Source organism: Uloborus diversus, chromosome 10 (genome assembly GCF_026930045.1).
Source record: "Uloborus diversus isolate 005 chromosome 10, Udiv.v.3.1, whole genome shotgun sequence".
NCBI classification, from domain to species: domain Eukaryota; kingdom Metazoa; phylum Arthropoda; class Arachnida; order Araneae; family Uloboridae; genus Uloborus; species Uloborus diversus.
In genome coordinates, this window is record NC_072740.1 from 38,940,164 (window position 1) to 38,967,068 (window position 26,905).

At 35.9% G+C, this 26,905-nt stretch overlaps 1 protein-coding gene across 1 annotated transcript in view; it reads left to right on the plus strand.

The window, feature by feature from the left end:
* LOC129231720 (uncharacterized) overlaps nucleotides 1-26,905 on the plus strand; it is a 165,579-nt gene that overhangs the window by 109,340 nt on the left and 29,334 nt on the right. The window contains exons 10-13 of the mRNA XM_054866083.1: nucleotides 3,926-4,086; nucleotides 7,205-7,259; nucleotides 9,313-9,430; nucleotides 21,365-21,533. Coding sequence (XP_054722058.1) covers nucleotides 3,926-4,086; nucleotides 7,205-7,259; nucleotides 9,313-9,430; nucleotides 21,365-21,533 — 503 coding nt within the window. The remainder of the gene's footprint in view (nucleotides 1-3,925; nucleotides 4,087-7,204; nucleotides 7,260-9,312; nucleotides 9,431-21,364; nucleotides 21,534-26,905) is intronic.

The window sequence follows — 26,905 nt, forward strand, 5'->3', positions numbered from 1 at the left end:
AAACAGGCTGAACTATGCGGAGCATTTGCGCCAAACATTGGGAATTCAACGATCCGTTTTTAAGTGTAATTTTTCGAAAAACATCTGTTGCTCAAAATCATGCAATGAGTTTGATTTTATATTCTTGAAAAGTTCGATCAGAATTCTGTTGGAAGAAAATAACGACATGTTTTTAACCATGGTGCTTCGAACTCACAATCTTCGTATTATTATACTCCAGGCTACTGAGCCAATTCACCTCCATTTCAAGTTGCAATACGGATTAATATTTAAAAAAAATAATAGTTGTTTTTTCTCGACAAAACAGCAAGAATGCAAGTTACCTGTTTATTTTTGGCGATCTTATTGATATGTTGTAGAAATGTTGAAGTTTTTTTTTTTTTTTTTTTTTTTTTTTGAGCAATTACGATTGCTTATTGTACTCACTTCACCGTTCTTGGCGTTTGGTTCCTTTTCCAGCTTGGACCAGGGGCCTCTGCAGCACCATCACCCACCGGCCACTGGTCCTGAGCACTGTCCCCCGGAATCCGCTGCTTCTGGTCGGTGGTGTCAGGTTTGAGGGGACAGGAGCTGTTTCTAGAAACAATAACTCCAATGAGTAGGGTCGTGTCGCAACTCGTGATTGCGAAAAACATAATTTGAATTCAAAATTTCAGAATTCAAATTAATATACATATATTATTATTATTATTATTATTATTATTATTATTATATTGCCAGCAGTGAGTAAATCGAAGCCCAGTGGCTCAGTGGTAGTGCTTCGCGCTACAGGTCCGGATTCTATTTGCGGGTCGGGCATGGCTGACTCACCCGTTCATCCCTTCAGTGGGTCGATAAAATGAATACCAAGCGTACTTGGGAACCAAACACTGGGGGTTTTCGCGTTAAGCCGACCACCTAACCGGAACAACTGCTTTGTATCCCAGAGCCCTTGGTCTGGAAAACTGAGTTGCGCAGAGTAAGGGCCCTTCACGGGCTATCGTGACACAGGGTTTGGGTTAGTGAGTAAATCATATGAGAGTAAAGTAACTCATTTATATCGAAAAAGTATGACGTGATTAGGAAATTAATTATTTCTCCTAATTCAGCGTCCTGGAATAAGTTATTTAGCAACCAAATACAAAAGAAGATTGAAATTTGTTAATTTGTACTATGTATGCAATTATTTCATATACTAAGAATAAGGTAGTAATCTCGCTAACCCAATGCATAAAAATAAATACGTTTTTGTTTACTTTTTTTTCATAACTTTCGAAATTATAAATTTCATTTCTATCACAGTTTGTGAAACAATATAAATATTTGGGTCTGCTTTTAATGCAGGGAGTTGCTCTGAAATCACATAATATTTTATCTTACCAAAATGTTTCATATTTCAGTTGTTTTTTTCTTGTAATATTCACAAAAGGTATAAATTTAACAAATTATTTATATTTCTTGTCGGAATTTTATTTTTGTTTATTTTTTCCATTTCATGTTGCTTAAAGACCTTTGCTACGAAACAATGAAAGCGCAAGTCTGCATTTGTTACTTGAGTCTACCCTCAAATTACACAAGATTTTATCTTACCATAATCCTCCCTTTTCAATTTTGTGTCCCTAATCTAGTAGGCGAAGAGAGTTTATGTGGTTCATTCCAGACATGCCTTGCTTTTCATTTGACCGTAATCCCTTTTCATATAAGTAGTACTTCCCTTAGCAATACGGGAAACAAAGACCCTAAATTCTCCAGTAATTACGGTTTTCAAATGCTGTCGTTCTCGATTTCTATACGGCTTGTTAAGTTCCTTTCGCTTCAAATCACATTTTTAATTACAGCTCGAATTTCACTAGTGACAATTTTAAAGAATAATTTTCTGCAGAGTTTTAAAATATGCGTACAAAAGTAGGAGAAAGGAGGCACAGTGGAACGACTAAAATTTATCCTAAAAGCAAGATATTTAATTTCAGCACATAAACGCGGTAGTCGATTAGTGTTAGTAAGCCACCGAAAAGGAAACACGAACTGGTTTTGCTAAATCTAGAAGAAATACAATACTTTTAACAGTTTTTACCATATCTAGCAAATATGTATCCATACTGAGATCTGTGATGGAAGCATTCTCTAGATTGGATAAAACACGTGCTAAACGCTATTGTCATGCATCAGTACAAATTCCAATATTTCTTCCATATGCTTTTACAAAATTTTCAGACACCCTTAACTGTTGGTTTATATAGAGTTAAGTTGGAATTCGCTATGCAGCCACTTTCTCGTGGGGAGTCTTTATTTATGGGCGAGCGAAAACTAAACGACTATGAAATTGTGTGTGTGTGTTTATATTATACAGGGTGAGTCTTGGTAAAACAGTAAAAGCTTTAATGGGTGACGGAAAGTGTAAACGCACAAGAATGTTCAGGAACATACAGTCTCAAACGCAATGCCGACGCGCTGCATGCACACAAAGTCAGTGACTGATGAATACCCGAAAGGTCCCGTATTCCACTAAAGAAATTCTACTCAAAATTTCAGTTTTTAAGATAGTTTAAAGCAGCTGCTGAAATTAACGGCCTGCAGCTATAGTAGACGCGTCGCTATGACCATTGATTGCATCGTCCTTTGCTACAATGATCCATTTTAATAAGCTCTTACTAAAGCGTGTGGGAGTGCTACTGCCAGCAGCCTCAGACAACTTCCTTAAACCAAAATGTTATGTAAAATTGTTTTAATTAATTAGATCGTAATAAATTAGATCGGTTTCGTATCCGTCAGTTTCTGGCTTTTTGTGCATCTAGTATGTCAGCATTGCATTTGTGACCATATTTCCTTAAATATTCTTACTTATTTGGAAGTTTTCTGTCACCCAGTAGAAATTTTCTGTTTCGTTCAGACTTACCTTGTATGAGTGCGTGTGGTATGTGCTTGTATTTTTAGAAAAATCTAATTGATGCGCTAATTGGAAACAATTAAGCTTGTCGTACTTCCAAACTTTTTGAAAGATAATACACTTTGATTTTGAAGTAAATTACGCTTACGCGAGTATTCCATATAAATTTAGCGTATAATTCATTTTTTGCAAAATTTCTCTCCTTAAAATATGTTAGATTACATTTTGAGGTAACAAAATGCAGGTGGAGTAAGGTTACTCTAAAAGGTTTTCAGCCTCTAAGCTGAGTGTAAATGCCTCGATTTTATATCTACATCAACCTCATGGGGGAGGAAATCATTGTTTTCATTTACCTTCTAGTCAATACACTGTTAAAAATTTTCCGGAAAATTTAAGGTAATTGTTACTGGCATCCATGTTGCCAGTAACTATTACCGTAAAAATCAAATGTTACTGTAAAATTTTACGGTTTCCTCGGTAGACCGCAGCAACCAATTGGAGCTGGGATCGCTTATTTTTCCGGTATAAATTACCGTAAAAATAAGCGATGCGTTAAGTCCGCCATTTTATAGTAACAATTACCAGAAAATCTTCCTGAATTTTTAAGTGTAGGGAAAATGAAAATACACTGAGGTAAATGGAAGTTTTATATAAAAGCAAGATTTCATTCTCTCACTAATAGCCGTAAAGTCACATATTTGCGCATGCGCGGCACAAAAGTTTATCTCTCAGTACATCAAAGAGATAGGGAAAGGTCTAAAGTTGAAATATTGAGATTTGTTTTCAATAACCCCAACTAACCTTCAATATGTTGCTAGAAGAAATTAGGAAATGTAGTTTATTTTAAATCAGCCTTACACTGCTTTTCTTTGCAGCGGAAAAAAATAACACTGTTAGAGAGAAAATATGGAGGGGTGAATTTAAAGAGAAGTTTTCTTAATAAAATTAACCGAATATGCTTTTTTGTTATTATTATTATTTTTTTTTTTTTCAATTCCGAATTTCTATGAAGTTGATTTTGAATTTTTCGCACTGGAAAATGTGAATTTTCTTCCCTAGGCGAGGTTCTTGGCGTCCTATTGGGCACATGCGGCCATCCAGTCCGTTATTAGATAGCGTCAGAGATACGTTTGAAGGTTTCGAACAACTAGCCCGAGATTTCGGGAGAGCTTTTCAAAACAACAGACATTTGTGTGACGTCATCTTTAACGTTGGCCAAGGTAAGTTTTACCATATTCCTTTTATAAGGCTGCGGCTAGTATTGTCCGTTTTCCACGAGAAGGCAATTGACTCCTCCTTCGTCACGTAATATCCGATGATTCTATTTCGCTGTTTTCGGCAGAAGGTATATTCGAATCATAACATTTTGTCGTAAAAGAGTATTTTAAATGTAAGAATAACTAAAATAGCAACAGACAAGTGAAGCAAGTGATGTAAAGGACACTAAGACTTTTTTGCACATTAAAATCCACGCCTAAGTTAAGGCTGTCTGGTTGTCTCCTTTAGAAGCGCGTGAATTGCTTACCGATCGCCCCCGCGTAAAAGGAACTCTGAGTTCGAGGAGGCGGGGCGAAGTGCCACCTCGTGAAAAATGGACAATAGTACAAGATCTGACTTAGGCTGACCTACCCTCGTTGAGTATCCTAATAAGTTATATTTAAAAAAATATGTTTAGAAAATTACAAACATGATGATATATAGGGTTGTCTAAGCAAAAGTGGTCCGTCCTAATCATAGGATTTTCACGATTTGAAGTTTCGATGATTAGGTAATTCTGTTGCTTTTCTACGAATATCTTCAAATTAAAGCATAAATTTTGCAGCAATTTGCATAATCTCGACAAATTTCTTGCAGAAGTTTGCAAAGTCATCACATAATTTTTTGTTCCAAAAAAAGGCGAATTTTTTAGCTGAATAAGCGTAATTTGTGGAAAATTTGGGATCTACTTCAATTTTTAAAAAATCTTCACAAAATTTGCAGATTCCTGCAAAATTTTATGATACCAGAAGAAAATCAACAAAATTACTCAACTATTTAAACTCCTCATCGCGCCAACTCTATGATTTGACCTTTTTTGAGAACCTCTTTTGTTTAGATAATCCTGTACCATCTTGTTTGTAATATTTGTATCTATATTTTAATTTATAACTTATGAGGAAACTCAATGACGGTAAATCATCCTAGGTCGGATCTAAGACTATATAGTTTTAATGGTTAGTGTTGCAGCGCGGTCTTTTAAATAACTAGTCTTTAATCATATAATCACACTTTATGATAAGGAATCGATGTTCTGAAAGAAATTAATGCCATATGTTAAAGACAATAAGAGAGGAAAATGTAGAATCACCGGTTTTTATTGATTTCTTCCTATACCATCGTGTTTGTAATATTTTTATATATATTTTAATCTATAGTTTTAATCGTTAGTGTTGGTGCGCAGTCTTTTAAATAACTAGTCGTCAATCATATAATCACACTTTATAATAAGGAATCGGTATTCAGAAAGTAATTAATACCATATGTTAACGACAATAAGGGAGAAAAATGTAGAATCACCCGTTTTTATTGATTTCTTCCTACGTGTTTGTAATAATTTTATCTATACTTTAATTTATAACTTATGAGGAAACTCAATGACGGTAAATCATCCTAGGTCGGATCTAAGACTACACTGGTGTGCAAAAATTAAGGACGAAGTCGAAAAATTAGCATATCAGCTGAACGAAGAGGCAGAGCGGACAGAAAGACCAATCAGGAGATTAAGTAAGGTGATGTACGGTAGCACATGCGCAGATATGCAGGCAGACGTAATGGGGGAGTGTCTGAGTAGTATAAAGCATGTTGTCGGTGTAAGATCAGTATTTCTGGCAAAGAGATTGCACGCCGTATAGCAGTTAAAATCACACCCAGTTGCTGCCTCAGCGAGAAATGGCGAATAATCAATCTGTTAGACGACATCTGGATGCTTTTACCCGAGGTCAAATCATTGGGAAGTTGGAGGAAGGCCGCAGTGTGACAAGTGTGGCTGCAGAGTTCGGAATTGCTCACAGCATCGTTTCACGGCTTTGGAGACAATTTCAAACTACAGGAACAGCTATCCGGGGGTTCAGTAGTGGTCGTCCACGAGGAACCACACCCGCAGATGACCGGTATATTGTCTCACAGGCCAGAAAAAACAGGCGGCAGACAGCGGGAGAAATCGCTGGACACACGACACAGGCGACTGGACGACCGATATCGCCTTTTACCGTGGCCAGATTCAGTCTGAGTAGCGATTCTCATCGCATACTCATCTGGAGAGAGCGGGGAAGCCGCAATCATCCCTCGAACATCATTGAAAGGGACAGGTATGGAGGTCGCGGTGTTCTCGTTTGGGGAGGCATCATGCTTGGTAGTCGTACAGACCTTCACATCTTCGACGCAGGTTCAGTCAACGGGACCCGTTATTGTAACGAGATTCTTCTTCCATACGTGCGTCTTTTTAGAGGCGCTATGGGTCCGCGGTTCCTTTTCATGGACGACAGTGCACCATGTCATCGCACAGTAGCTGCCAAACAGCTCTTAGAGAGTTAGGATATTGAACGTATGGATTGGCCGGCACGATCTCCGGATCTCAATCCCATCGAGCATGTATGGGATTTTCTAGGCAGACGCTTGGTAGCTCGTACCTTACCACTAGTAAGTGTTGCTTACATTACACATGTCCTTACGTATCGGGGATCTTACGGTATTAAATGTGTTGATTTAGAAAGCTTTTGTACAAAGTTAGTTTGAAAAAACCGTCTCGTCCTTAATTTTTGCACACCAGTGTATATAGTTTAAGTCGTTAGTGTTGCAGTGTAGTTTTTTAAATAACTAGTTTTTAATCATATAATCACACTTTATAATAAGGAATCTGTATTCAGAACGTAATTAATGCCATATGTTAACGACAATAAGGGAGGATTATGTAGAATCACTCGTTTTTATTAATTTCATGTCATTGCTATTTTGTCATTTAACCATACGTTATCCCATTAAAATCATTTATTACCAACGCATTTATCTAAAACTAGCGGCCCGTCCCAGCCTTGTTCGTGTTAAAAAACTATATACCTTAAATAAATATTATGCAGGTAGTTTTTAATTTGAAATCAATCGTAAGCAACATTTTTTGTTTCGTTTTTATGATGTTTGAAACAAATTCATTTACCTCATTTCCTGATCAAGAGATAATAAACAATAATTTAATAACAAAAAAAATAAATTACTCATAAACCAATTTTTAGTTCAGGTAAGCATGTTTTTACAAGCATATTTGCATAATGTTTCTTTAATTTTTAAAAAAAAATTTTCTAGGTAAAGAAAAAACAAGAGTTTATGCAGTGAGAGCTATCTTAGGTGTTAGAAGCAGGTAAACATAATTTTTTTAATCAAATATGTTTTATGTTTCAGTTGTGGATTCACTTTTATATTCTTCAAACTGTTATTGTCTAACGCGTGGTTAATGTAAGCACTTAAAGATCAATATTTTTTCTAGTAATTGAAGTATTTTTTTAAAAAAAAGTATTTTTTGAAAAAAAAAACATTATATATACTTAAAAGAAACAGTACATTTGCATGAAACATACCAACAGTCAGACTATGACATCCAGAGACTGAGGTTTCGTCTTTCTTATGAACTCATCAGTCTGGATTAGTCAGTAACCGAACTGGATGCAGATGTCATCTAGCAGCTAAAATAAAGTTAGCACACCAGCGAGACTCTGCAGCAATGGTACCGTAGAACTTGTCAATTGAAGGTCATTAAACAGTATACGTTAAGCCACGGTTAAGGTAGATTTACATGCGAGGCAGTGGGAGGCAAAGGGATGTAAGTGGACGTTTTCAAGTTTTGAGTAAAACGCGTTTAAAGTTCCTGTCCTAGGTACACTTTCATTGAACAGTTTTTTGGAATCATGCTAAGGGTTGTAAATACCATGCCCCAAAACAGAGGAGAAATTCTCTTGCCATCTGTAGTAGTAATCTCCGAATTTTCAGTTTTGACACTAACATCTTTTTTTCTTCTTCCTGCCTCATGTCTGAACTCATCAGTGTGGACTAGTCAATAACCTTGTTGGAGGCATAACTGCTTTATACCCAAGCTTTGCCTTCAATTGAAGAGTTGAACCGCACTGTTGCTGTGGACTCTCACTGATATGCTGCATTTATTTTAGCTACCAGTTTGTTGGCACTCTCAGTTTCAGTGAGATGACTTCGGCCTCCAACTCAGTTGCTGACTATTCCAGTCTGACGGGTCCACAACAAGGACGAAACCAGAGTCTCTGGATATCATAGCGTATGGTATGTTGCATGTAGCTCTGCTTTAGCCCTGGCTTATAGGCGGTAACTTACTGCTTGACTGTGCACTTAATTGATGTACGCGTCAGTGATCTGGTTTACAGAACAAATAATGATTTTGGTAGAATAGTTTGCTTTTTATTATTATTATTGAAAGCATACATCATGCTGCATCAATTTTATAAATGAAGAAAATCATTTTAAAATCTCAATTTTTTCAAGACCGCCAGCTAAATAAGCCGTCTTAATTGTAAATCAGAAATGATAATGGTATTTAAAACAGGTGAGCTTTTATGTAGTAAAATGCTTAAATTTGTGCGGAAAAAATATTGCGAAAATCAGCGTTGTTATAATATAAACCGCACACAATATTGTTTTAACAGTGTTTTCGGGTTACAAAGAACCTCTTTATTGAGGCAGAAAAGTTGTAAACTAAGTGATTTACGTAATCTGAGAGAAGCCAATGGTAATACTTTCACTATGTATTCGCGGGTCTTCTAACAATATTTCTCTCTCTCTCTCTCTCTTTTTTTTTTTGTTTTTTTTTTTTTTTTTTTTGTTTTTGTAAAATTGCAGTTTTCAGTTTAAAATGCTTATCCCTTGGAATGAATTCATTCCAAAAAAAAGAAACAAAAGAAAATCTACTAAAATTAAGAAAAGTATCGTTTTTCGAGTGCATGAAAAACTTATTTCTTATATTCAGAACATTTATTAGTGCCTGATTGATATTTTAGTTTTAAAATAAAAATGACATGACGTTAGCTTATAAAATAAAACTTTTAAAGTTTGAAAATGTAGTAAATATTTAGATATTAAGCACAAACTTTATAAATTAATTATAGTGTGACACTGATAAGTTCAGCAACGACGTTGACAATGTTTACATAATTTTCAGGTTACAAGGAAGGGTAATTTGCGCTATATGTATTGGGATACTTTCGTAGTTTTTTTTTTTTTTTTTTTGATGCAATTCCAACCCAGATCCGCGCCAATAACACGCTCCATTTTTCACTAATCGCCCCAAAAAGAGGTAAACATTGTCAAGGTCAAAGATCAACTAATTAATTTATAATTTTATTCATTACTTATTTATAACTTGTTACATAAACGCATCTTATCTCATATAGAGTTTTCCTAGAAATGTTATATGGTTTCACAACTGGTTATGGTCCATGCATTGTGGCAGGCACTGACCAACGGAAAGACAGCATCTCGTTGTCCGTCAAGTCCAGCAACTTTTTACAGGTAGGTGAAGCAGAAGTTCGAAATACAATTCGAAAAACATTTCGATGTTATTTTTTCTAAATAAATCTGCCAAAAATGTATGGTTTCTTTTGAGAAGACTGCTGAAAACAGGACTGAAGAGTAAAGTTGAAGAGCAACCTTTAATAGTTGTCTCTCAACTCAGATTAATTTTTGAAATTCTCCTGTGAAGCGAATTCTTTAAGTTTGGCGATTTTTCAAACTGTCTATTGCTGAGAAAATTAGTGTAACTGATAAGTATCCCTACCCAAGAATCACCGATTGGAATAAAACTTATTTCATCGGTAGAACACTTAAAAATATTGAACCAGTGTTTTTATTTATCGTCAATAAACACCTTTAACGGGGTGACATTTACACCTAAATATTGGATAATTGGGAATTAGAGGGTACAACATATTAATTTATTTTGAATTTTGATTACAAAAATTCAAATAATGATTATAAATTTGAAACTATACAAACTACAGTTGACTTGCTTCGGGATTTTTTTTTTTTTTTTGAAAATACTATTCATAGGGGAAAACCATCCTTCGCAATCTTACCCCGTGGCGTGACTATGAGAACCTCCATGTCAGAAAAATCACCTTCTTGACCTCACCATTTCCGATTTCAATAAAATTTGGCATGAAGGACACATATGCCAAGATAAGTACTCCTGCCAATTTTTAAATTTTTGTTTTGAAAATTGTTCAAAATATAAGCCAGTAAAAAACTCAAAATGTGCGGGGAAAAAAAAGAAAAGGGACAAATGACTGTAATTTCTTCTACGTATAGCAGAATGAAAATTCAAAAAATATTGTAAATCTAAAATATAGAGCTTTCTGTTGATGTATAAAATGACTTTAATAAGACAGATTTTAATTTTAAGGTCATTCACCGTGACGGGGTAATATTGCGAACGATGGTTTACCCCTATTAACAGCATTTTCCTAAAAAATCCTGAAACACTTCAACTTAAGTTTGTGCAGTTTTTTTTCAAATGTTCCATCATTGTTTGAACTTTTTAATTAAAATTTAAAATAAAATTCTCTACTCTAATTCCCTCTAATTCTCAATAATTCAATGCTTATTGCCGACGAAAAAAATAAGTTCAATGTTTTTTAGTGTTCTATCGATGTGCAAAGTTTTATTCTAATCGGTGATTCACACTTGGGTAGTGTTATTTGTGAGGCAACATTTCATAAAGTTGCTGTCCGTAAATGATATCACACTTCTCCCCCACCCCTTTGTCACTTGTCACACTATTTCTCGTAAACATATTGTTATAAAAAATGTGTGATGACACACATCTTGTTACCTCCTCCCTCCCCTTTGTAATAAACTCACAATTTTACCCCCCCCCCCCCCGAAATATATGATATCATTTTTGGACGTACATTCCTCTCTCAAAAAAAGCTATTGTTTCCCTTTTCTTCATCGGCAGAAAACTGGACAATTCGACATTTTTTCCTGAAGTTAAGGGAACAACTGAGGTAGTGAGAAGCAAAGGGATGTAAGTGGCTAAATTAAAAATTTGGAGATAACCAGTGCAAATACTTGGGGAACCTCTTCTCTGTCTTCTGGCAAGAGATAGTACTAGGAACCCTGGTAGGTGCTGCTGTACGGCCTTATTTAGAAAAAAAATTCCATGAAAGCCTACTTATGATGTTATCTTTAAAGCCGTTTCACTCAAAACTTGAAAATGTCCACTTACATCCCTTTGCTTCTCACTGCCTCAATTAACAGCTGAAAACCACCCAGTGCGGTGGGAGATAGCATGGTGGATATGGCACTGGGATTGAAATCGAACGGCTCCATGCTCAGAGCCCGACCAAGGAATCGAGAATGTGCCAAGTACGTGCACGTTATGTCCGTAAGTACTCTGAACCGTGTTTTTAGTTATCTCAGACGCCGAGTTTAGAGAGACTTCTTGCTTTTTCTTTAGAAGTATGCGTAAATTGTGAAGGTAGTGCTGCTGTCTATCTAGACCTAGTCAACTCCTCCCCAACTGGGATCCATTGAAAATCCATGCTATCTTCGCAAGGCCCAGTGATCGCTTTTCATTTGGAGAACGCGTAAAGCTCGTTATCATCGCTTCACCAGAAGAGAAATTGCTCATTGCGATGGCCTTTCCGGGATGGGAATAAGTTAGACAGTCGTGAACCATTTCGCGTATTCGATGTGGGTACTATCATGCAAAAGCAGCATCGAGCGAGATCTTTAAATCCCTTGGGATTTTTTACGGAGTGCTATGGACCCGAACTTCGTTTAAAGGTTAATCACGGAAGCCGCGCAAAAGTTGACGCTTTCGATGCGAGTGTGGACATAGCACAAGGGATAAGACCCTTAAAGCCTTTGAAATATTCTCCGGGGTACAGCAGGCCCGGACTTCTATTTTATGGGTAATGCAAGGTCTTGCAAAAGTCACACTACTGGTAATTTTCTTAAAGAGGAGAATATTCGCCGATTGGAGTGTCTAAATTTGTCTCCGGATCTCAGTCACGTACTTCCATATGTTTGACATGTTGTAGGAAGAGCTATTTCACGTCCTCCCTCCTTAAGACTTCTAACCGTTAAAACCGTGTTTTTAGAAGAATAGGACTCCCTACCACAGAGATTTCTCTACTATCTTACGAACAACATAACAGCATATAGTGATTCTTCTGTAGCAGTGTATGATGGCTGCACTCCCTATTTAGTGCATACGGTTTGAACGTTTTTTTGGCACAACCTGCATTTTAACAATGCGGTAGAAAAGAAATAACTTGTTTGTTATGTAGTTATACGTTTTCTCTCATAGTAATATTTTGCAGCACCATACTTCGTTACATTAGACCAAGTATTTCTCCAATTATCAGTAAGTGAATTTAAATCTTTGAAAAGTGGGTCAAGTTTGATTTTAAGTTTCATCTCAAACTAATGTGTTCGGGTAGTGTGCACTGTTAAAAAAAGTCCTGAAAGTTTAACGGCAAAAAGTTCTGCCGTCCATGTTGGTAATAATTCAGTTTTACTCAAAAATTTTAGTAGAAAAAAAAGTGAATGCTGTGTCTAGTTGCTCTGAAGAGAACAAGATACAATCAGTGAGGCTCGAAAATGTTTTATCATTTCTCGCAGAAGAGTGCGCTGTCCCCTATTCTGATAGGAACTCCAGGGTAGAGAGAGAATCGAGAATTATATGTTTTGCACCATAAGTCACATAGTGTGCCGATTGATACTGCATTCGCTTACTTTTTTCGGTATAATTTTCTGTAAAACTCTTCTGTTCTGTAAACCCTCCAGTTCACAGCAGTATTTTCCTTAAAAAATTCCTTAACAGCATAAAAATTTTTAACAGCACACCATGAACAAATACAGGATGGACTGAGCATGACGGTTGTGTGCTTTCAGGTTGTTTACACGAAAGTTTCTATCCACAATCACGTCGGTGAGCCTGTTTTCAAATAAACGCTAATTCTCACAAAAAATACCGTAATTCATTTTCACCGCGTTCAACAGAGAAAATACAGAACTTTCCTTAGTTTTATACCTTATTTACCTGTCTTCTATTCTGACAACAGCATCTACCCTGCGTATGATGAAAGTTGCAGTCTGTGTTTAATTTTAGTTCCACGACGCGGGCTTACTCGCCACGGAAATAGGAAAAAAACGGTTTGATAAATTTTCTCAAGTAATTGAGATTTTTATAGAGAGAAAATCAGTTAGATGTCTAGTTACAGTATCATTTTTCTTGTACTAAGGAAACCCTAAACTCAGTTACTGACTCAGTTATAAAGATTTTAAAGTCGCGTTCAAATTTCCTACACTTTCGAAGCTAGTGGTCCCGTTTCACTGCTTTCTTCTTCTTCCTATGATTAAGCTTTATCTAGTTGATAGCAAGCAGCAAGTTTTTTGTACATTATTTTTCATTTCTTGTGTTTAAAAGTGGTTCCCTTAATTTATGTTTTTACTAGTACAAAAAATAGTTTAATAGTAACAAACTTTAGAATTCACAACACGTTTCATTATTACTACTATTATTTATTTTTTTTAATAAAATTTGCAAAACTTGTATCAGGTTTTTCTTTGCCATTTTTTAATTTATACACAAGCGTATTGTTTCGCTGAATTATTTTTTCGTTCCAAACTTTTTATATTTTAACTCTATATCTTATTTTGACTATTTTTGCAATTGGAAAAATACATTAACTAAACTTAGCAACTAACTAGTAAATTTAACAACTAACGATTGCAAAAATAGAGGCCCTGTAGATTAAACAGGAACACATTGTGTATATATAAAGTACAAAGTACACACACAGCAGTCAAAATGCCTTATATAAATTTTCACTAGTATTTTCTGAAAAGAAAGCAGACGACAAAGTCAAACAAGTCCTGAAAATGAATGTCGTCAACAAACTCTTGCAACACCCGGGAAAGCTGTCAGAAAAGTCTTGCAAGAAATCGATTTTCATCTGCAATTCTCAGAAAGAACACGTCTAGCAGAAACCCAACCGACAAAACTCTTCGCATAATTATGAAATGCTTTCCTGACACTTTGAAGCATTTTCTTCGAAGTAACATAATGCTTTTCTCGTATTGTGAAGCATTCTCTGTGAAGGAAAACAAAATGATTTTGGTATTGGGTACACGTCATTGCGTTTAGCATAAAATTAAGCATTAGAAAATTGTAAAAGCCTTGAGCTTTGAAGATCTTTGTTGAAATTACTGCATACATATTACATTTGTACATATTCAGTTAAGATTTCATTTATGTTAAGAGTATTTTACTATAAAAAATTTCGTTTAGTAAAAGTTGTGCATTTAATTAGTTATTATAATTCCACCACAGAAACTATTCAACAAAATTGCTTCCATATCGAATACTTTTATCATGTGAGGTAGTGAGAAGCAAAGGGATGTAAGTGGCAAAATTAAAAATTTGGAGATAACCAGTGCAAATGGTAAGTGAACTCCTCCTCTGTCTTGGGGCAAGAGATAGTACTAGTAGCCCTGGTAGGTGCTGCTGTATAGCATAATTTAGAAAAAAAAAAGAGGTGATGTGTGCATCACATGACTTCCTTTTACTCCAATTTAATGTCATTTCCCCATTACTGGCAATTTTAATGTGATTCAATAGTTTACTCTCTAAATATCACCAACAGTGGCCAAATTGAAACAGATTATAAAAAAAACGCTAAATTTGTCGCCAAGTTGGCGACAAACCTTGGCGACCAAAAGACTGGCGATATATCGCCAAGCGTCCCCCAAATTATTACACCACTTGAGTTTACATCAAAATTAACAATGATTTCCTCCCAAAAAGGGTCAAAAGACCCATTTAGAAACACCCGAATGCAACCAAAAGGGGAGGTGCACAACTAGACCCCACTAGGAGTCTACGTATCAAATTTCAACTTTCTAGGACTTACCGTTCTTGAGTTATGCGACATACATACGCACCTATACGTTCTTAGGCACTTATCAACGTGTGGTCGAGTCGAAAAAAACTCAATATTCATTCGAGGGTGAGTAAAACGGAAATTAACTTCGATTTTTGAGTGAAAATTTTTTCGCGAATACAATACTTCCTTTTTTGTAAAAGGAAGTAAAAATCAATAAAAGCCTATCTAGAACGTAATCTTTATACGCGTTTTCTAAAAATTTGAAAATGTCCACTTACATCCCTTTGCTTCTCGCTGCCTCATGTAATATTTTTGTTTCCTATCATTCAAAGAAAATGTAACACTCCTTTATTCTTATGACTAAATATGGTTTCTCTAAACATTTTAATTTATGGTGTTATTGAAGATTCGTAATGATTAAAGAATAACTTGAGTTTTCTTGAGTGCATGTAGCTTGACTTGCTTCTGTAACAACACATGAATCGATTATTGCAGAAAGGGCTTAAGTCATATTTTTTTTTCAAAATTGAGTTAGCTGTAGTTTTCCCATGCTTGTATGTAAAGACATCGAATAGTGTAGCAGGGAAGTCAATTCTTGTACAACAAAGCACTTTATTTAGGGGTCACATTTTTCGTTTAGTGCAGAAAGGGCGTAATTCCTGGACTTATGCCCTTTCTGCACTAAATGCGAAGGAAGAAATAGTAAGACGCAATGACAAGATCATAGAAGAACTAGATTTTTTGGCATAATGAAGTAAAAATAAATAACTCCTTTGATCTGACATAAATTCATGGTATGTTTTTCAGTTCGGGGAATAAGGGGGCGGAATTCGAAATCACGAAATCCGAATGAAATTCACTAATTTCTCAGGGGTTTTATTAACATCACTCTAGGAACTACGAAAAAACTGTATGCTTTCAGTGAGATATACGCTGGTCAATATAAGAACAACACTGCAGGAGACTCCAGAAATAACACTGAAGAAACTTAACAAGATTGCTGATGACTTTCCTTTGAGAGGACATTCGTTTGTCCTTTGCGACCGGGATTTTAGGACAGTAAAACGAATGCTAAACTAATATGACAGATTATATTCTTTGTTATTACCATGTAAAATTTAATCTCTTATAAATTAAATTATGAAATTACTTTAAGATTCATTGCCACATCTGTTGAAAACAAAGAAATCTAACTGTTAAAACAGGTGCCTTTAATTTTTTAAGAGGACTTATCTCCCAAATTGAGATTTTGGAAAAGATTCTACTGGGCGACAAATGTTTTCAATTCTCAACATTCATGATGTTTATATATTCGATAGAACATCAAAGGAACAATTTGAGGCTAGCTTTTTTATAGACGGTTTTCAAGAGAATATTTCAAAGTAACGCTTGTCGGCTGAACTACCTTTGCCAATATCGAGTATAAAGGGAAAATTTGCATATTGTTGGAAGAAATAACGAATAGCAAGATGATTATTCAGTGCAATTTTGAACATAGTCATTTTAATATGTACATCGAACTTGGTACACAAAACTATACAAAAGAAGGATAGAAAAAAAGATTTCCTTGGAGGATGCATTTGATGAATATAAATATTAATATAGTTTTATACACATGTAAAACTTTTGCTTCTTATCTCAGTTTGTTATTTTTTGTATTTTTTATTTTTATTTTTGAACACCAGACTTTATTATTTCGCTATAACAAGACGAGAGAAAGATGAAAATATAGGATGTATTTTCTTCAGACAATGAATTTATGAATACGGACTTCACTAATTATTTTTGGCAATTTGTTATAGTATTTTTTATTATCATAAATCAGTTTAAAACAAATCTGTTTCACTTGATTCACATTTTCATCACTCTAAACTAGTCTTTCAGGATATTTATTGTGGAAAGGGCATAAGTCCAAATTTAAAAAATATTTTTAACTAACTTCAGTGACAAAACGGAACGTAATTTAAGGTGAGGTGATGATCTTACCTGTGGCTAGATTAGTCATAAAAACTTTCGTAGAATTTAGTTCATTTTTGAATGAAATAATCACTTTTTATTGATTTCTGAAAAGTTGCATTAGTTGGACTGATGCCTTTTCTGAAATAATGGATTTACATGTTTTCTGCAGTAACAAGTATACGGAAAATATGTACCATTATCAACAAGAATAACTAACTGCAGCAAGTTAACTTGACATTTACTGAACATCCTTTTTTACTTTATTTATCCAGTGGCGTAGCTAGGGAGGGGCGGAGGGGGCGGTCCGCCCCGGACGGCACTTTTTGGGGGGCGACAATTCTACACTTTTGATGCGAAAAAAAATTTAACGCTTTTTTCCTAATAAGGAAATCATACCTTTGATATATCAGTGGAGACAAAAGAAAAGAAAAAAAAGGTCTTCGAATTGTAAGGTTTTGGTACAACTATGATAATTAACTTACTCTTGTACAAAACATGTGTTTTTCTTGCGGACATCTCAGCACTATTATTTGTTTTTTCTCTTCCTTCGTCTGAAGCTACAGACTGCGGGAGGTGGTAGTGTAAAGTCAAGGGACCACGATTTTTTTCTTTTACTGTTAAGGTTCACTATTGCGAAAGAAACAATACACTTCATAACGTTTAGTTAAATGATGAAACTATCACTTTATTTTAAGAAAGTTCTTTGGAGAAACCACCTTATTTTTTAAAAAAAATCACTTTTTTTTAAAGGAAAGTGACAACAAGAGTAAAAGGAGAGAGGTCTCAAAATGGTGGGCGATTTCTTGCTTATTTTGAAGATAACATTGGTCATTAATTACAAAATTTTCACTATGACAGAATGAATTTTATGTTCATTAAAAAAAAAACACTTATTCGCAACTCGAATGATAATTGCTTGTGTTACTGTTTTATGTCAGCAGAATCCTTTAAGCAAATGAGTTAAATGAGTTTCAGTGAGAAACTCATTTAGTCATTCATTTTAAGGAAATTTTTTAATCAGTAAAATTTTCTCTAAGCAAATAATTTCACATTTACATCAAAAGTACTGATTTTTGATGCTCAACTTTTTCTTCTCATGAATCACAGTATGGTGAATCGAATGTAAAGGGTCTCTTTATCTTATCGTCCTCAATCAGTGAAAAGTAGAATCATAAAAATTTGGCAATAAAGCTGTACCGGATCTAGGGAAGAAGGAGGGGGTGAGTCTTGCTCGTACCTTGGGTGGGAATTTTTAGAGTTTGTCAATATTAAGTGATTTGCTAAAGCACGGATCCAAAAGAGTGTTATAACTCCCCCTGAGAAACCAAATAAACCCTGATTAGCGTTTCTAAAACTTAAAATTAGGAAAATTTCCCCAACCTTTAAGATCTTTCCTATACTGTCACAAAGCTTAAAATGTATTTTCAGGGCTTGGATTTTGAAAAATTTCCAGAGGAGAGCCACTAACCATCCCATTCTCCTTTAACTTGCACAAACATAGCCTAAAACAGCGTTTTGTGTGACTCCATTTTCAATCCTTCCCCCCTTTTTCGCTGTCTAACGTTGCCAAAGAAAACTTTAAAATATGTTTTAAGGCCAGAGGTTTTGACCCACCAAAAACAGCTTAAAATTGTTTTATTAAACCTTCAACAAATGTCAAATTTTTCGGTAAGAGCAACCGAACCTTCCTATCTCTTAACGTCACCAGCAGCCCAAAAGTGCAGTTTTAGGTCTTGAGTCTCGAAACATTTTCAAAGGATAATGCCCATCTCATCCCTTCCCATCTCATCTTTTACCCTATTATTGAGTTTTTAAAACTTCAATACCAACAAATTCCTGAGGGCGGTCAAGCTCTGACGCTTCCTGTAACGTGATTAAAGATAGTCTAAAATGTGTATTTAGGACATCAACTTCGAACTTTAAAACCCCCAGCTCATCCATTGTCTCCAAAAATAGCTTAAAGTAGGGTTTTTGAAAGTTAAGTTTCAGAAAAATTCTAAGATAGGGACCCCAAATGTGCACGAAATCACCTAACGTCCTCACAGTTGGCTCCAAACTTCGTTTTTTAAAAATTTCTGAGGGAAGACCACAAAGCTTTTTTTTTCCTCAGTGATGAAAAGTTTAAAATGAGCAAGTTTCGAAAAAGATTTTGGTTTTAAACCCCCCCCCCCCCCCTCCGATTTCTCTCTCATAACGTTGTTCGCAAAACAACGTCTAAAATCGCGTTTTTACGACGTCATTTTCAAAAAGTTTCAAGGGGAGAATGGAAAACCATTTGACTTCCCAACATTTGGGAACTTATGCCGTCAAAGATAGCCTTTGCGTTTTTGAAGCTTCCGCATCGGAAAATTCCAGAGTGCTTCCGAACATTTCCTATTCTCTTTAACGCCATCAAAGATAGACTAAAATTGATTTCAAGTTCGAAAATATTTCGGGAGGAAAGTCCAATCTTTGTCGGAGTTTGGGGAGGCCCTTACACCAGCTTACAGTTACGTGTTTTTCAGTTTAGTTAAAAAGCTTTCCGTACAGCGCCTCCGAACCTTCCCCAGTATCTTCAATTATTTATAAACAGCCTAAATTTGCTTTTTTTTACATCTCAATTTCGGAAAATTTGCTTGAGAATTCCCGACCCCCTAACCTCACCAAAGAAAGCATAAAACTGATTTTAATTTTGAAAAAAAAAAAAAAAAAAAAAATCTAGATTGAGCTCCAAGCCCCTTTTCTATAAGCATTACTTAAAATTGCTTAAAATTCCGAATTTTCACTTAACTTTTGGAATATTTTGTTGGGGATCTGAATTCCTTTATTTTTTTTTCTTCTGCGGGAAAAATACGAAAGAAAAAAGGTAAGTTTCTTTTCTTCTTTTTAAAAATCTTATTTAATACTTTTGATTTTTTAATGCATTAACTATTTCCCATTAAAAGGGCGGCAAATTGAGGAACCGCCCCGGGCGGCAGAAAGTGTAGCTACGCCACTGTATTTATCCCGCGTTGCTGTAACGTAGGCTCTACATACACCTCTACTACGATCTACATACCCATCAATGCTCTACATTGAGCTGCTTCACTTTATTTAAAGGTTTGAATGGTTAGACTTTTCAGGTATCAAGAATAATGATTTGATACGAAGAGATTATTTTAAGAAAAGTTCTTTGGAACTTTAAAAAGGGATTTTAATTCAAAAACAGAGCCAATATGTTTTCTACAAAACTTTAATTGCATTTCGTGCACCTTTTATAAGCTTATGGTTATGTTATTATCTTTTGAGAGGAAATTTCAGGGCGAGCCACTGGTGAAGTTTGATTACAACTCGGTTTATCTGCTAAAAGCATTTCCCACGCTTTGTCATAACTCTCTAAGACAATCTATCATCACTTCAAGTTTCGGATTGAGTGCCCTATGTTACCCGATGCTCACGAAGTATGGTTTTGTTGTTGTCTTGTGCCATCTAGGCTGGCAATTTGGGGACCACTGCTTCACTTTTCCAACTGTACCGTAATTTGGTGTGAAGTCCGACTTCCACAGTACACCCATTCCATGAGGACTTGTTTATAGGGTAGGCAACCATTCACAGCATAACAGCACATTCACACAAAGAAAGGACAGGAGAGTGAAAGTAAATCCATTTCCGAGCCGGGATTCGATTCATATTCTATCATAGAGTGATATTTTTCTAATTCTATTACTAGTGAATCTGAAAGTTGTGTTGCAACTAAAGCAAAATTTCAAAACATAGAAGTTTGCTGCGCTAGAGATTTTTATGTCAGTTTTTGGTAAAAGTGTCAGTGTCACTAAAAGGGATTTAGTTTTGAACTATGTGCCTATCTACATAGTCCAAAATAAAACGAACCTTCGCTGGAAGAGTTTCAATCATTTTCAAATAAACTTGTTTTGATCTGACATTCATTTTTCAGAAAATGAAGAAACATACAAATGTAGATATGATCAATATTTTGAAAAAGGCAACTTTTCAGATTCAAAACGTGAACATGGCAGTGTTTGTCTACGCAACTGGTTCACTTCAGTATAATATTCAGGGGTGCCAACTTTTTGAAAAATATAGTGGATGGGTACAAGAAATTATTGATGAAATTAATATGTCACTTTTTCCCTTTAATTTGAGGAGACAATAGGTAAATTTAATTAGACTGAAGTAAAGTTTGAAGAATTGTCATCACGTCATAATTTCTGAAGAGAATTCACACACTTGAGCATTAATGTTAGCTACACAACTACGGATCCAAAATATAAAAAAGCCAAAATTAAACAATCATTTCCTGCTGAAGAAATTTTGTTGTTTATATTGGTCTCACTACTATTTTTTATATTTTTCAAAGAGATCCGGCAAACGTAAAGAAAGTGATTAAAAATCATTAATAAAATTAACTAAACAGAACTATGGAACTTCGGGGGATTGGAAGAGCGAATTTTTGGGTAGGCTCAGACCCAGGATCACATGTGAATCGGCATCACGGGTAGTATCATCTAGCTATTTGCTTACTCCTTTCATAATTTTTAGAAAAATGTGTCAAAATATTGTACACTCTCTTTTACTGTTCTATCTTAGAATTCATGTCCTTGGTTTTCTCAAATAGGTACCCGATCCACACGAATCCGTTCGATCCAAGACTCCTTCGTCTAGTCCAACCGTCTTCCGTTATTTCTCCCGCCTTGGAAACTGGGCTGGATGGGGAATGGGCAGCCGATCGAAGAGCCCCCTTGGGGTGGATGCCGGCCTCAAACGTTGGCAGAGTGAGTTTGATTGTAAGTGTTAGGTGTAGTCTGGTATGGCTTTTTTTGGCTCTTCTTTCACTTATTCTTTTCTTCTTTCTACACTTTCTCTCTCGCATTTTATTTTTACTTACTTCTCTGTAAGAAAATATGCGCTTTGGGTCGATATTTGTGATGATATTCAATGTTTGAATCTTGAGATCTGTACGTTTGCATGAGACTAATAATTACATGTATACTATATTTCAGTGTTGAATGTTTTCCGAAATTTAAAAGGGCACTCCAAGCACTATACACTGACTTAAAATACCTACTGAGTAATTGTTATTTTAGATAGTTTGTCAATGAAACCCCCGATTAATCAGCTATCTCCTCAAGAAAAAAGAAAAGAAAAAAAAAATAAAAGAATGACCGAATCGAAAGAAAAGTGACATCACGATGAACCAATCATAATAAATTTGTTTCTACCTAAAATACTAAGTCTTATTCCAAATTTAGCATTAAGATTGAAAGCGAAAGCTCAAATTCGTGAATTTAACATTAATTTCACCAAAACGAAAATTTTCAGTAAAATTTCGTTACACTAGATGGTGTAATGACGCTATTGGTTTCATTTGATGTTTTCCTAATCAGCCGAAGTATTGTTTTTTTTTTTTTTTTTTTTACTTTATCCAGTTCGTTTTTCATTTATACAAAAAAAAACTATTAAATATCTTCTTACGAGAAACTAAGCGACTTATTTTTATGGTTTCCATTTTTCTTACTATGTAAAAAAAGGACATCATTTTTTTCAAACATACCAATTTTAGTTCCTTCAAAAAAAAGAATATATATATATATATATAGAACAAAAATCTTTATTTTTTAAAGTTAATCTCGTAAAAGAGCTTATAACGTACAACGCAATTGAAACTCGTGAAACACAAGCTTCTACCTAACAGTTATTGCAAGCATCTCTTTATGTGTAGAAACTAGATGGCTTAGTTTTTCATTTAATCGATTTTCGAACAGTCTCCTTAAAATGCTTTAATTATAATTGTGTTGCTACTGTAACTTCAAAACACGGAGAAATGCCGACGTAACAGTTGGATTTTTGTCCTTGTTCAATTATAAGAGCACAGGTGAATTACAAAAGTAAAATGCAGTAAACTCCCGATTATCCGTCGACGGCTTATCCGCGGAATTTCACACGTTTAAAAAAAAAAAAAAAAAATCGGCATTGATTGACTGTACGTAGATAAATTTAGTACACATTTTAACTTAACGAATGCAAAACCTATTTCTAGACTTTCTTATTTTCTTCTTTTTCTTCACTTCCAGTGACATCAAACCTGTCATAGTCACCAAAACCTAACTACTTGAAACATGATTTTGAAATCTACACTACTTGGTGCTTTTAATCTACACTGCTTACAGATTTTAGATCTACATGACTCAAACGTGTAATCAAGTGTTCGGACCAGTACTGTTCAAAAAAATTCCCCTTCCTACCCCTATGCATTTTTGGTGTAACATACCTTGATCTGTTTCAGGTCATCTGTTCGCACCATTTGGTCGCGTAATGTGTATAATCCATTTTTAATAATGAACGATCCTTTTTTTAGATGTATCATACATTTTTATGCAATGTCATCATTTTAGCTACAGTTTAAATGTGGACGAGTTATTATGTGTTATTGATTTTTCTTAAGCTATTGCATACAGAAGTGTCGTTTTTTACTTACTTTAAGGACTATCCGTAGTTACCGTGTCACTCTTTTCTACGGATAATCGGGAATTAACTGTACTATAAAAACCGAAGAATCAGAAGGGGTAGAAAGCTCTTAATCTAAGGTTATGAGGACTAAAGGTTGTTTATTGTCATAGCTAAAGATGATACCGTAAAATAAAGTGTATCGGAACCCCGGGGTGTATCAAAAAAAAAAAAACTTCCCAATCATACTCAAAAATTTTCCCATAAATTTACTTTAGAGTATTTTTAGCAGCCGATCTTTTTTCAAAGAACGGTAATGTCATGAGAAGCTGAGGAATTAAGTTTTGTCATTCTGGGCACAAAACTAGCTTATGAATGAGACAATATAAAAACATGGTACGTCAAATAACCTCACGTTTTCATCATCTGCATAACTTTGTAATATGTAAGTACAAACCTTTTGCAGTCTGAACCAAAGGATAGTACAGTGCTGGTAAAAAAAAAATTGCATCACCCTCGCATTTTCACAACAATGGGATTATGTGAGAAGTTTTGGTCGACCAATTAACGATGAATGTATGTGAAATTCTGCAAAACTTATGAAATAAACATTTAACTACAGGAATCCGATAATTCTTTACGTAGATCGGGGCTGTTTCCGGGCCAAGGCAAACTGCTGACCCCATGCTCTTTTTTCCATTTCTGAACCTGCGTGTGAGTTTAGAGAAAAAACATTACTTAACTCTATGTCAATTTAAGTCTAATGGCAGGATAAAGGTTTTTAAATTGTTCCTTACCAGTTTTGCCCTATGGCACGGAGCAGAATCATCCTGGAAAATGACACTTGGAACTGAAGTAAAGTGATCCCGGATAGTAGGAAGCAATTTCTCTTCCAAAATGCCAATATACACCTGAGCGTTTACTTTTTCTTGCACAAAGTGAAGCCCACCAATTCCTTGATCAGAAATGCATCCCCAAATCATCTGGGATACGGGATGCTTGACTGTGTGTTGAATGCAGTCGGGATGATATTCCTCTCCTTTGTGGCGCGTGTGATGCAATTTTGTTTACCACCACTGTATTTTTTTATTAGGCACAAGCTTATGCAACAATATTCCATATTAGAATTTCTGCATTTTTGAAATTGAGTCATAAGAAATGAACAATTTCTTATGACGTCATAGATTTAAGATTTATGGGGTGAATAGGAACATATTTGTTTTGTTGCTCTAATTCTTCCCGAAGGTCACACCGAAGTGGTTTATTCGTCCATACAGCAGTATTTTACGTCATACACAAAAATACGATGGTCATTCATTGATTAAAGAGACAATCAGACCTTCAGGAAAAAAAATGTTTATTTTTGCAAAATAAAAAACATTTCCTACTTTTCAATATAATCCCCTTGAAAATTGATGCACTTGTCCCAGCGTGTTACAAGCTTTTCTATAGTCTAAACCGGCTGCAAAGAACTTTTCGTCTAGGTATCGGAGCCAAATTCCCTCAAATTTCTTGACATCCGCGTTGCCCTGGAACTTCTTCCCACGTAACGCCACTTTTAATCGACCAAACAAATGGAAATCAGAGGATGCTCAATCGGGTTCATAAGGGGGATGAGGCAGTACCTCCCAGCCCATTTTATTAACGGTTTTATCGGTTAATGGAACAACATAAAAACGTGCTTTGTCTTGCTGGAGAATCACACCTCTCCATGTGCGTTTCTATTTCATGTCTGGCTTCACTTTCTCAAAAAGTATAACTGACTAGTAATGTACGTTAATTGTACGCTACAATTCAAGTTGGAAGAGAGGAAGATGAAACTTCAATAGACCGGAAAGAACAGTGCATGTCAGACACTGATTCTCTACCACTTTTGAACTGTTCTACCCACTTGTAAAAATTTCCACGGTTCATACAACTTTCACAATACACTTTAGTCATTATAATTTATAAATTAGCTGTTCTTTAGCAATCAAAAAATGAATCACAGAATGTTTTCAGCTAATGTGTTTTCAAGAAGACACGAAATAGTTTGACTTAATAAAAAATTTATAAACAGATCAAAGTTGATCAATAAGCAGACTAGAGTTCATCCCAGTGATGTCAATTTAAGATCCCAAATGTATCAAACTTTTGCTACTAACAGTCTTTTCCCTACACCAGTTTGTCTCATTAAGTATTGAATGACCCTCGTATATGTATGTAGCCGCGCAACGATGGGCGTTTGGCTTAGAGCAGGAATTAGTAAACGGAGGGAGCAAGTCCAATCATTTGCTTAGCAAAAGCTAATGCAAAAAACCTAAGTCCCCTTGACTCACTAACGACGAATGGATGACACGTTTTGAGTGAAATAAGCGAAAGAAATCCGATTTCTTCCAATGCTTTGCTTTAAAATCTACCACGTGACTTAGGATATTTGCTTCACGAATGAAAGTCTTTATTCCCCCTATTTTATCTCTTCTGAATGGAGTTTCGTTGCAAATTCCGCAGATTTCTTGTGTCGAGCCATGGTGCAAATACTAGTATAGTACACTCCTGTTTGTGAAAATTGCAACACCATGAAGGAAGCATCATAGTTGAATGAACTTTAATACACAGTTGAGTGGTAATGGTACAAATAAATGATTACATTTTCAAACCAAACAAACAATAAAAAGAGATAGAAATTAGTATTTTGTGTGGCCACCACGCGCCGCAAGAAGAGCTGCTACATGGCAATGCATGGCAATGACCATGCATACTCGGCATGGAGTGAAAGAAAGTTTAAATATCTGCCTGCGGAAGAGTATTCCATATTGTTTGTATGCGCAACCAAAGTTCTTCTGTCGAAGCAACAGGACGAGGATCACGAGCGAGACGCCGCCCAACGAAATCCCACACATGTTCAATCGGTGACATATCAGGGGAATATTCAGGCCAAGAAAGAAGCTGTACCTGCTGCGAATCAAGGTAGGATTGGACAGTCCTGGCGACATGTGGACGGGCATTATCCTGCTGGAATACAGCCCCTGGCAATCCTTCAAGGAAAGGAATAGCTTGGGGCTGTAAAACTTCGTATATGTATCGCGTACTGTTCAAATTGCCCACAATTCGTAGCAATTGTGATCGTCCATGATATGCTATGGCACTCCAGACCATAACTCCGGGTGTTCGTCCACTGTGGCGTTCGATAATGCACTCCGGAAAGTTTCGTTAACCGGCATAGCACCTGACAAGAATTCGGCCATCATGGTGCCAAAAATTGAAGCGGGATTCGTCAGAAAAGACGACCTGCTGCCAATCAGCACGCCAGCTCCTATGCACATTGGCCCATTGTAGCCGCAGGCGGCGATGGTTTTGCGTGAGAGGAATCATGTATAAAGGAATCCTTGCGCGCAGCCCACACTGCAGCAGACGTCTCCGAATTGATGAAGAACACAATGAAACACCTGTAGCTGTTGACCACTGTGCTGCCAATTGTCTAGAAGAAGCTGTGCGGTCCGTCAGCGCCATACGCACCAGGTGTCTGTCATCGCGAGCTGTCGTCACATTTCGGGGTCCACTCCCGGATTTCGAGCTGTCCGACCCTCGTCCGTCTATTGCTTCCAAACACGCATGATTTCGCTGCTGTTACGCTGCACACGAACGGCTACTGCACGATAAGACAATCCAATTTCATGGAGGCCGACAAATCTGCCCCGTTCAAACTCCAAAGCTTGCTCAAATGTTGCTT